This window comes from Aulonocara sp. 'chitande type north' Nkhata Bay, linkage group LG2 (genome assembly GCF_057382095.1).
Source record: "Aulonocara sp. 'chitande type north' Nkhata Bay isolate Kocher_YH1m ecotype deep benthic linkage group LG2, A_spYH_male_GT1.1, whole genome shotgun sequence".
NCBI classification, from domain to species: domain Eukaryota; kingdom Metazoa; phylum Chordata; class Actinopteri; order Cichliformes; family Cichlidae; genus Aulonocara; species Aulonocara sp. 'chitande type north' Nkhata Bay.
Window position 1 is genome coordinate 16699609 of NC_141345.1, and position 12999 is coordinate 16712607.

General features: G+C 40.7%; 1 protein-coding gene across 5 annotated transcripts in view; it reads left to right on the forward strand.

The window, feature by feature from the left end:
* il1rapl2 (interleukin 1 receptor accessory protein-like 2) overlaps positions 1–12999 on the forward strand; it is a 483040-nt gene that overhangs the window by 442785 nt on the left and 27256 nt on the right. For all 5 annotated transcript variants that reach the window (XM_086305892.1, XM_086305858.1, XM_086305868.1 and 2 more), the window contains exon 9: positions 1818–1963. In XM_086305892.1, coding sequence (XP_086162018.1) covers positions 1818–1963 — 146 coding nt within the window. The remainder of the gene's footprint in view (positions 1–1817; positions 1964–12999) is intronic.

The window sequence follows — 12999 nt, forward strand, 5'->3', positions numbered from 1 at the left end:
CTGCACTGAAAACGCTCATTATTTCCAAAATCCTGCTGCCTGCTTGTGTGGTTGAACCAATTACTAGAGATCCAAACCAACCCACCCCAACCTGCAACTAAACCAAGACAGGCTAAACATCAACAATATTACTTTTAATTTATTTTTCATTTTTTTAAGTAATCTGATGCTTCATTGCGGTAAAATTTGTTTTCTACGCTTAACGTTGTATTGTCTTTATTTTTCATATAAAAGAGCTCATAACACTCATGAAGTATAACTCGCCACATAGTGAAGATGTTCCTGGACTGTGATCACAGCTTAATGTAAAAATAATGACTTTTTAAAGACTTCTGGTGTCATTACCCATGTGAAACTTTGAAAGCTTGTTTAGGTGCGACTTAACACTTCTGGTGCTGTCCCAGTCCCAGATAATTTGCTCTGAGGTTCAATTACTCAAGTATTAAAAGCTGACTGAGGGTTCAGTTCACAGCATGTTTGTTACATAATTATCTTCCTCCTGAACCGCTGAAAGATTTCGTTAATAGATCTGCTGGGGCACGTAAAAATGTCAGTTTGATAAAATCCTCATTCATACAGTAATTGTTCAATCACAGCTTCCACAGTTTTCTAGGGTCTATGATTTAACAACTGGACAATCAAGCTTTGGGTTTTTCTACATCAAGAGGTGAAGAAGTGCACATGGACGCCAAAGCATCTGGAAGGGTCTTTGTTTGTTTGTTTGTTTGTTTGTTTTTGCTTTGTTTTCTTGTATTGACTTTCCAAAATATGATAAGCTATTTATGCACAACATGTTTATTTGATGTCAGCCATTAATGTGAGTAAGCCAGGATAATTAGTTTTCTGCTTTCAAGTCCAAGAATAAGCAGTCGTTAGCTGCATGTTGTTTTGGGGGTTTTCCACATAACAACATTAGCTAGCTAATGAATCGCTAGATTCCTCACTCTGAATTTAGTGGTGACTCGAATAAAAGCTTCTGCTTCAAATTTTTGAGGATGCTGACTTTTTGATTTGCACCTTCTCCTTTCACCCTCTTTCCCGTCTTTTCCAACGGCTCCAGCAGAAACATTAAACAGATATCAGCCAGCCAGTTCTTCTTAATGAGCTAACTCTACCACAATTGTGACTGTAAACGTCATAATGTCTTGGAATTAAAAGACAGGCATACCTGCAATAACATACAACAGCTGTGAACAGAAATGAATAGAATAAATAAATGCAACAAATGCATAACGGTGTCAATTACATGAAACTAGCTTTTATTAAATAAATGTTCAAATGTACCCAGCCTATGTGGCTGAACCATCTGTGCCACTGCTCTGAATCTGCCACCTGAGCTAAGATCTCACTGGTTATGGCTGAACCTCACCAGGTTTAAAGGTGCACTCTGTGACCCTGACATCAGTTCAGTCTCCTCCTCCAGCCCCTCTTCCTCACAGCCTCACAGGCTTAAAAGGAGTATGACCTCACCATAAGGAGAGAGCTTTTTCCAGCTGTCGCCAGTGTTTTCCAGACATGGCTCCTTGCTTCTTCTGCCCTCATTTCTTTTCTTTTCGCTCTCTCTTTCTTTTAAAATCTGCCCTATATACTGTGCTCTATAGCGCCATGTTCCTTGTGCTTCTTCATCTTTAATGGAACAGATTAAGAGGCAAGGAGATTCTCTCATCTTTAAAATTTACATGTGTTTACTTCCCTCCTGATGCAATTTGCATAAGTAGAAATTCCAAGTTAAAGTCTTGAGTGTATTAGAGTAAATCACAATAAAAGATTTAATATCACTGCTTTGTGAATCCACTTCTCGCATGTTTCTTTTCCAGGGTGGTGAGGGAGCATTTAGGAGAGAAGGAAGTGCAGCTGTCCCTAACATTTGATGCCGTGGAGGACGGAGATTTGGCCAACTATACCTGTTACGTGGAGAACCACATAGGGAGGCGCAGCGGTAGCGCTATACTGCAAAAGAAAGGTAGAGCTTTCCCTTTTCTTCGCTCCTGATTTACTGGTTTCTGTTAAACTTGTTAGGCAAAAAAGAAATCGACAAATATTGGCCTCCAGTGTCTTTAAGAATGACAAATGATCACATGTGCATGCTGGTCCATTCACTATCAAAGCAAAAATGTGTTATCTATACAATCTGCTTCCTTCTATCAAACTATTAAAAAGTAACACAAATAATTACCTTGCATTATAAAACAACACAGTTTTTGTTATATGAAAGAGGACATAGGATGTTTGATGGTGACACGGACCGAGCGCTGAGCCACCAGAAACCAGCTTTCTGTCACAAAACACGTTACGATGCAGATGATTTTGTTGGTAACACCAAGATTTCTGAAGTAACATTAATGCTTCACAAAGGAGGACACAGACATCTTAGATGGTGCTTAGGATGGAACCTTGAGGCACCCAAAAATATGTTTTCGATTACAAAACATGCTGAGGAAACATAGATTCTATTGAATAGAACAAGTTTACCCAGAGTAAGGTTGTGGATTTTAAATGTATTTTAATATGAAGTCAGGTTAGTGAAGCAGCATTGAAGCAGAGTGCAACAATGAGCGAGGTAATCGAGTTCTGTCGTCTCATACATACCCATCAACTCATTGTTTGTTAGTTAACAGAAATGCAAAAACCTTTAACATTTCAGTCAGTGCTAAAATCTGATAGGGACATTTCCTTCTCTGGGATGTTACATGTGACATTAGTAAACATGGTCACCCCTCCCTGAGCCTGGTTCTGCCAGTCTTCTTCCTGTTAAAAAGGGAGTTTTTTCTTCCCACCATCACTGAGTGCTTGCTCATAGGAGGTCGACCGAAATGAATTAAATTGATTGAAATAAATTTTCAAGCTGTTGGTAATATTTTCCATAATTACAGGAATGGGATGACATTGGCCTTAACTGTCAGTAAGAAAACAAACATGTCAGATTCTCTAAAGATCAGAAGATTTCATTAAGTGCATTTAATCCTTAAGCAATGTTTGTTTTAAATGACAGGTTTCTGAGGTGCATTCATTCAAAGAAGCATAATTTTTTGCTTCCACGTTAGTTTTACGTTGTTTTTTGTACTCTGGCTTGCTAAATATAAGACCATGTCTGCTCCAGTTACCTGGGACTATTCCAGTCTCTTGTTATGATTCTGTTAACAAGGAAAACCCATCCTGCTCAGTGTTTTCATTGGGTAATAAATATTTGTGGATGTGAACAGCTTCTGAGATAATTAAGATTTAAGCCCATGGCGCAGCCATGTTTTTGTCTGTAGAAACCCTCGTTGTATTTGAAATATGTAGTGGTGAGACATATTTGAAATATGTCCATGGGCTCCCCTGTGTCACCTATTGTAGCCAACCTTTACATGGAGGAAGTGGAAAGGAAGGCTCTTGGCTCTTTCAAAGGAAGAGTACCCAGCCACTGGTACAGATATGTAGGCGACACCTGGGTCAAAATCAAGACACATGAAGTGGAATCTTTCACTGCGCACATTAACTCTGTGGATAAAAACATCAAGTTCACCAGGGAAGACACAAAGGACAACTGTTTGCCTTTCCTGGACTGCGCTGTGCACATTGAAGAGAACGGCAACCTCAACATTGAAGTTTACCAGAAGCCCAAACACACGGACCAGTACCTCCTCTTTGACTCCCATCACCCTCTAGAACACAAACTTGGAGTAATCAGGACCCTACACCACCGGGCAGAACATGTTCCCTCTAAGCCTGAAGGGAAAAAGAAGGAACACACACATGTAAAGGAAGCATTCAAAACATGCGGTTATCCTAATTGGGCGTTTATAAAGTCAGTTTTGAGATCCCTTCCCAGACGCCTTAACACCCACTCACATCCTGGGCCATCTGACCTCAGGAAATCACATGATAGGGTGGGGCCAGGTTTCACAATGAGCTCACCCGAAACTCTGGCTGATTGTGACCCACACCCGCTTTCACACCTTGGCTCATGTGATTAGGTAGAGGATCATCAGGGGGTCCTTTTGTCCCTCTTTGGGGGGGAAACTCCCACTGGGTTTAAATCTGGGACTCTCCACCATTTGACCTTAGAACTGAAGAAGCTTCTCGGATGAGAGGTCAAACGTCTTCAAGCAACTCAAAGAAGTCCAGACGCTTTTCTTTCCAAGCTCCTTAGACTACCCTACAATAATTAGGGATGGGTATTGATAAGATTTTAACGATTCCGATTCCATTTTCGATTCTGTTTAACGATTCGATTCCTTATCGATTCTCTTATCGATTCTTTTTTTTTAAAAAGGAGAACACTAAAGTCGATTAGCTTAGAACTGTGTTTTATATCTTCTCTTTGAACAAGATAGAAATTTAGGAGTAACATGGCCTTACAAACCCAACAGTGAGATCTTAAGAGATCCACAGCCTACGGCTCTTCAATGGGGTGTCACAGGGTCCCCAGGAAAAAAATGTATATGTAAAATAATAAAATAAATATTCTCCTGTAGCAATAACAAAGTTTAACATAAATTATTCTGTAGCAATTACACAAGAATATCCAGTAATGTCCTGCCTACAATTAAACACATTCACTTACCAAAGTGAAATCGGGGGCATCTGCTGTGGCAAATGGGTGCAAGCCTTTGACCACAAACTTAGACACTGCTCGGTGACATTCGTCTATCCCGGCCTGAAAGGAGACGCTACCGGTAGACTGCAGCGAGAACTGCCAGCATCTGAGCCAGCCAGACTCTGTCTCTCTCATCATGGTTATCTAAATGCAACGCACAGTAATAGCAGGTTTTGTAATAAGGTAAATCGCGCTAACATAATATGCAATGCTAATTGATTAGTTACCTGCAGTATTAACGGGAGAGGACGTGGAAATGCTACCGCTGCTGCTGGGTTGAGCTTCGCTAGTCCGGAGCGGATCAAAAACACGACATTCGTTGAAAGCAATCGCGTGTTTTTTGAGCAAATGCTTTTGCATATTCGTAGTGTTTCCTCCCTTTGATGAAATATCTACTTTGCAAGTATTGCACGTTGCCCTGTTGTCATCCTTTCTCATAAAGTGTAACCAAACTTTTGAGCGTTTGTGCCGCTCAGGCGCCGTGTTTCCTACTGGGTAAAAGACGCTACTCAACGTGATGACGTCATTCGGGGCGACTGGAATCAATAAGGGAATCGTTTTTAAAAGTGGCAAACGATTCCAAGGAATTGAAACAGTGGGAACCGGTTCTCAACAAGAACCGGTTTTCGATACCCATCCCTAACAATAATACACACAGAGAAAAACCCAACAATCATATGAGTAAGCCTGCAGTGTGAGAGCGAAGTGCTCTAATAGGGTGATATGGTACTACAAGGTCATTAAGATAAGATGGGGCCTGATTTTTTTAAGACCTTGTATGTGAGGAGCAGGATTTTGAATTCAATTCTGGATTTAACAGGAAGCCAATGAAGGGAAGCCAATACAGGAGAAACATCCCGCCTCTTTCTGGCGACAGAGGCCAAAGCCCAGAGAAAAAAAAAGGAAGAACCTAAAGAGACATTAAGACAGAATAGTAAAGCACCCCTGAAGGAGCAGATGAATTGTCTGTCTTACCCCAGCTATCAGCAGAAACTAGTTTCCCTGAATGCCCACTATATGAAACCAATGTATGTAATGCAAGAAAGCAAGGACAGGCAGAATTGGAGAAATGTGAAAAGAGATAAACAGGCAGGGAAACGCAGCGGGAGGCCGAACGGGGCAAGGAAATAGAGAATAGGGCCGAGGTAACAGATGCAGACAGAGAGATAAAGATTAGGAAGGTGAGGGGTGACTGAGAGGATTGGGAGAGATGAAGAGAGGAGAGACACAGAGAGGGGGTGGACTAAAAACAGGCCTTTCTCTCTCCTGCTGGATGCCTTGGGTGTTAAATCTATCTTACTATACTTAACTAGCACCCCAGGGACGGACACACACACACACACACACACACACACACACACACACACACACACACACACACACACACACAGACACACACCTCCAGAGGAGGTCAGAATGAGAACTGTAGGGCCCTCATCACTTAACACTGTAATTACCTACAGGAAGCTCTGTGTGTGTGTGTGTGTGTGTGTGTGTGTGTGTGTGTGTGTGTGTGTGTGTGTGTGTGTGTGTGTGTGTGCATATACAAAAAACGTATACACATATACTTTCCCCTCATGGGAGGCATTAAGTTGAATGGGATTGTTTTGTCAGTGTGTGTTCTCCCAACACACACACACACACGGGCGTGTGCATCAGCACAGCATGAAACCTGAAGTAGGTGTATGTACATGTTGAAAGCGTTCTTATCAGCTCTGCCTACAGGAGCAACCGCACAAGCAGCTGCAAATGAAGTCGAGGTATTCGATATGTTGGCGTGCTCTGTTCCACAGCACGCTCACACCGTCTTGTCTGTTTGTTTTCTTTATTTCCTCTTTAACCCCTGGCTCCAAACAGTATGGCACAAAAAATGGTATGCAGCCATTTTTTGCACTTTCCACATCTTAGTTGTCCCAGAGCTCAAAACTCTTTCTTTCTCAGCTTCTCCTCGTTCAGAACTCCCGCTCTGTAATCATCTAGACTGAAAGAAAATGAACAAAAGATAACAGGTTTAACCTGGATTTAGCTCACTACGTACTTCAAGAAAGAAGCTTTTCCTTATAGCTCATCACCTGTTGGGAAGTTTTTAACTCGGGCTTTAAACCAGGTTTGTCAAAGTCATTTTACATCTCAGGCCACATGTAGTTTGATCTGAAGTGGGCTGGACCAGAGAAACTTACCTTTTACTGAAGTAGTTTACTTGCACATTTAATTCCTGGGATATCCTAATATAAGAAAAAGAAGTGAAATTTAAACAGCACTTCTTGCTTTTCTCTGCATTATAAAGAAAAGCTGCAGGTAATGAAAGAAATCTGTCAGCACAATTCTTTGGGCTTAAATTGTAAGAACTTAATGACCAGAATGTCTTTGTGAATACACAGAAAATATCCTGTTTTATTTATTTTACAGTGGAAACTATATATGCAAAAAGACATTTCTATAGCAGAGGGAAAAAAATGGACTTTTTCTGTCGTTAATTTTTTTATCTATTACTTCATTGGTTCATACAATATGAATTATTGTTGGGGAGGTTGTTATAACTAGGGCAAGTTATGAAATGTATGAAAATACAGTTAAAAGTCCTAAATTTATGTCCTCCTTCACATTTTCCGAAGATATCAAGTGGACCGGATTGTCTTTATTGGGCCACTTCTGTTCCCCGGGCCTTATGTTTGACTCCCCTGCTTTAGACAATGTCCCAAACAGCTAAAATAAGGTCTCAGTTCCTGACCTCCATCATCTCCTCTGTCATGATAGTTCTCCATATTTAATTGCAGAATGGTTATGAAGGTTATAACTGTTTAAATGAAACTGCGTGTCCGTGTGCCGCTCCATGATAAACGAGGACAGCACTGAAACCCGAGCAGCTGGCCTCAAAAGTAGCTGAGACTTGCTGTTTAACAATATGCGGAAATTAAGTCTGAGTCTCGGGGTTGACTTGTATAGCAATTAAACTAATAACCACTTCTGAGTAAAAAGAGTGTTTAAAAATGACCAGTGCCTTTCTTTGAGCAGACAGATCACTGCAGCGCTCTTTTTCTCGGTCTCTCGAAAACAACAACAACTATAGATTTGAGTTTATTTAAAACTCTGCGGCTCAGCTATTAACCACAACCAGAAACAGAGAACGTTAGTCTATTTTCTGCTGCTCTGTGTTGGCTTCCTGTATGGTTTTGGGTTTATTTTGAGGATTTTCTCCTATATGCAAAACCCCCTACAGCAAAGCAACAGCATCCCTTGTTTACACTTCCATCTTTTAGGAAACCACAGTAAAGCTTTTTTTAACTTCTTGTACGCTCTGTTGCACTTTAAAAAAATGTTATTATTTATTGGGTTCATTCCACCTTTTAAAAAAAGAATTTAAATATGAGAACTCTGTTTGATTACATCCTCTCTCAGAGGTCTTTGAGGTCGAATTAGTTTTTAGCCCACTTTTATCAGTATTAATGTTGAGGTTTCTATTCTTTGGTAACGTCCTGCGTAGGGATGGGTATTGATAAGATTTTAACGATTCCGATTCCATTTTCGATTCTGTTTAACGATTCGATTCTTTATCGATTCTTTATCGATTCTTATTTTTTAAAAAGGAGAACACTAAGTTCAATTAGCTTAGAACTTTGTTTTATATCTTCTCTTTGAACAAGATAGAAATTTAGGAGTAACATGGCCTTACAAACCCAACAGTGAGATCTTAAGAGATCCACAGCCTACGGCTCTTCGATGGGGTGTCACAGGGTCCCCAGGAAAAAAATTGTAAATGTAAAATAATAAAATAAATATTCTCCTGTAGCAATAACAAAGTGTAACATAAATTATTCTGTAGCAATTACACAAGAATATCCAGTAATGTCCTGCCTACAATTAAACACATTCACTTACCAAAGTGAAATCGAGGGCATCTGCTGTGGCAAATGGGTGCAAGCCTTTGACCAAGAACTTAGTCACTGCTCGGTGACATTCGTCTATCCTGGCCTGAAAGGAGACGCTACCGGTAGACTGCAGCGAGAACTGCCAGCATCTGAGCCAGACTCTGTCTGTGTCTCTCATCGTGGTCACCTAAATGCACAGTAATGGCAGGTTTTGTAATAAGGCAGATCGCGCTAACATAATATGCACTGTTAGTTGATTATTTACCTGCCGCATTAACGGGAGAGGACGTGCAAACATTACCGCTGCTGCTGGGTTGAGATTCACGAGTCCGGAGCGGAATTAAAAACACGACATTCATTTAAGGTCATCGCGTGTTTTGTGAGCAAATGCTTTTGCATATTCGTAGCGTTTCCTCCCTTAAATGAAATATCTACTTTGCAAGTATTCCAAGTTGCCCTGTTGTCATCCGTTCTCGTAAAGTATAACCAAACTTTTGAGCGTTTGAGCCACTTAGGCGCCGTGTTTCCTACTGGGTAAATGACGCTCCGCAACGTGGTGACGTCATTCGGGGCGACTGGAATCGATAAGGGAATCGTTTGCAAAAATGGCAAACAATTCCAAGGAATTGAAACAGTGGGAACCGGTTCTCAACAAGAACCGGGTTTCGATACCCATCCCTAGTCCTGCGTTTATTCCCCTGTTGGAGTCATAAAGACGAACTGCGCATAAGTAAATAGTTACTAGTTTGAGCCAGAACCACCAGAGATTTGCCAATAAATGGTTAGTGCTGAACCAGTCCTGTATCCTCAGCATTTATTGTAACAAACTATGAACTGGAACGTTGTAACCAGCTGGATGTTTGTGTGAAAATGAATTTGGTTTCAGTTCTAAGCAAATATAGCTTTAACCTAAATTAATTGTGTTTGCTCTTTATTCTTTTTTTTCTTCCTGGTAAAAGTGAGTTATTCTTTCTCACTTTCGCCAAGTGCTTGCTCATGGGGGTATCCTCTGATTGTTGGGGTTTTTGCTGTATTACATCCCCAATCAAAAGTTTAAGACAGCTTGGAAAATGGCAAAAAAAATCATATTTTCATGGTTGGATCTTAAAAAGATTCCAAGTCGAGCTTCAACTTGTAACAAGAAGAACTGGGAGTGAGACAAAACTTTTTATTGAAAATAACACTTAAACTGAAACAGGCTGTTTTACAGCTGATCCAAAGTTTAGGACCACACCTCCAAAAAATTTCGTAAACCCCCCAAAACAGAAATCAAAGTTCAGACATGAACTCAGTGATGAGGAGCTCCACTGTTATTGTTGATCACTTCAATAATTTGTTGCGGCATGCTTGATGTAAGCGTTTCCATGAGGTGAGCGAAGTTTCTCCAAGTGTTGAAGACGGCCGCATGAAGGGCGTCTGCTGTCTGGAACTGTCGTCTGTTTCTGTAAACTTGCCATCCATCCCCAAAGGTTCTCAGTTGGATTTAGATCAGAGGAACACACAGGATGGTCCAAAAGAGTGATGTTACTCTCCTGAAAGAACATTGTGTACTGTAGCGTTGTCCTGTTGAAAAACCCAGGCGTTACCACACAGACGAGGGTCACATAAGAGAAGAAAACTCTCTGCCACCTTTCAGTGTTGCATGTTTGGTGCAAATGGTTGATTCTGTGGCGTCCAAGGAGACGAGGCCTTTGAAGACGTTTGTTTTTGAAGCCTTTTGTCAGGATGAGGTCGTGGACGAAAGAAGGAGGACCCAAACGCTGGACTCACAGGTAGGTGAAGATTGGTGTTTTATTGTCAACGGAGTGAACAAACAGAACAGAAGTAGGAAACGGCTGGCCAGCTGGACGACTGACTGAATGGATGAATGAAAGACTGACTGACAACTGACCGGCTGACCTGACGGAACTGAACAGAGGACAACCTAACAGCGGCGAGAACAACATCACAATAACATCAATGACACGACATTGGACTGGTTGAACTGAGGGACATAAATACACAGGCTGAGTGATGAGAGATTAGAACCTGGTGAGTACACAGCTGAACATAATGACCTAATGATAAACGGGAAGAGGACGGAACATAATGCACATGGACCAAGGCTAACACAATAAAACAGGAGGTGAAGCAGACAGAATATAAACAGTGAACATGAACTAAGAATACTGGGTCAAAGACCCAGAAACCCTGACACCTTTCAGTCTCAGATGCCATCTGATGGTTATAGGGCTGCAGTCGGCACCAGTAACTGCCTTAATCTGGGTCGAGGATCGTCCAGTGTCTTGATGGACAGCCAATTGGATCCTCCGGCTCAGTGCTGGTGAATTTTTTTGGGGTCTTCCACTTGACGTTTGTTGTTCCATAACCCTCAGGATCATTTAAGAAACTCCAAATGACTGTCTTACTGCGTCCGACCTCAGCAGTGATCACGTGCTGTGAGAGACCCTGCTCATGTAGTTCAGCAACCCGACCACGTTCAAAAAGGGAACATTTTTTTCCCGTTGCCATCAGAACGTCATGACAGTGTGACTACTGACAGAAAATGACAATGAATCCACATTTTTGCACAGATTTGGCCTTTTTAAGGCATATGGTCCTAAACTTTGGATCAGCTGTAAAACAGCCTGTTTTAGTTTGTTTTCAGTAAAATGTTTTGTCTCGCTCCCATTTCTCCTTGTTACATGTTGAAGCTCTACTTGGAACCTTGTTAAGATCCAATCATGCAAAATAGGAATTTTTTTTTGCCATTTTTCAAGTGGTCTTAAACTTTTGATTGGGACTGTATTGTAGGGTCTTAACCTCTCAGTAAAAAGCTTGTTTGTGATTTGTGCTGTATGAATAAAATTGAATTGAACTAAATATTTTCATCTGGCACAGACTTAATTTTAATTATTATAATAAAGGTTTTCAGGTCTATGTTACATTGTTACATACACTGTCCTCTGCTGTAAAGCACTTGACATTTCTCATATGAAAAGCATGAAATAAGTAGTAGCTCTTAGGGATTTTCTTGTACTGAAAATTCGTTGACATTAACTATATTCCTTTTGCACACACTGTGACTTACTCACTCACTGGTGCCAGTTCAAAGACAGCTCCATCTGTAGTGTCATTATTTTATTTAACTTGGGGAAGTTATAACATAATAAATTGCTTGATTCCGTTTTTGGATTTTACATCTAAAGGCACTATACTTTCTGATTATAATAAGAAATAGAGAAACTGCTGACCAAAGGTTAATCATAACTAAAATGAAATTAAGGTCTCTAAGGGAATATTTAAGCCTTTTAGCAATAAATCACAGCGCTCAGTCTTTTAAGAAACATGTCACACTGGATGAGGTCATCTCTGCACATCAGATGCCAAGTTCAGCACAAAACACGAATATCACTTCAGTTTGCCCAAAGAATATATAATATGTGTTTATGCATAAAACACTTATATTACACTGAGCCATTGTAATCAGGAAACCTGCTGATTAGCTGGACATGGATGTTTTTGCAGACATCTTTGTGGACTGTATCTGCTGCAACACTGAAGCATCTTTAGACTCCCTGGTTTGGTTTTACAAATTCATGCACTGCATCAGCTTAATTTTTTTATTTTTGTTGGCTTGCACAAAATTTCTTTGGATGCTCATTTTTAAAGGCGCACAGGAGGCTAAGGTGCCAGGCTCTGACTGAACAGAGGTTGCACACAGAATTCGAAGCAGAGTCACAAATTGATTCAGTTGCTTTTAGAATTGGTACACCTCTCATTGCTGGGCCTTAAAAGCCTATTAAAAGACTACAAAGGTCACAGACACAATCAAGATGTCATATTTTTCCCTAAACGTTTAACCAAATGCAGTAAACAGGTGTAGTGATGCACTAGATACAGTGTAGGAAATTCTTATTTTGTCAGTTTATAACTTTTATGTAATGTGTTTTTTGGGGAGTATGATGATGTTCCATCTCTCACCATTAAAATAAAACCAGCATAAAAATTAGAGACTGTTCAGTCCATTGTAAGTGAGCGACCTGACAAATTCAATTCGTATGTGCTCAGCTGAACTACAGTTAAAAGAAGAAAAACAGCCACAAAAACAGAACTGTTTGTACAGTCAGTAACTATCATCCTTAGTCCGACTAAGCAGACTTATTTATAATTCCCACTTCAAGTCAGGGCTATTTAAAAGTTCGCTAACAGAGCTGACTGTTCCAAAGCCTCCTGCCCGAAGCCTCGGAGCTCATAAGGTCACATTTGGGTGCCAGAACTCGACATGACAGCCTAAACAAAGCACAAGTTATCTTAAGTTAGCGCAAGTTATCAAAGCTTGATTTCCTGCACTGAGTGTGTGTGATTGAATTAGGGTGTGCTCTCACTCTGCAGTGACCCAAGGTAATGGGTTGATGCATCTATGTTGCACGCATGCACTCACATGGACACGTGCACCTACAGTACACACACCATCCACATCTGCTTATTGCAACTGACAGAGCATAAAGAGCTGCCTTCAGCACCGTGACGAGAGTCTTACTAGAAAGAAAAAAATGGAGGCAAGGA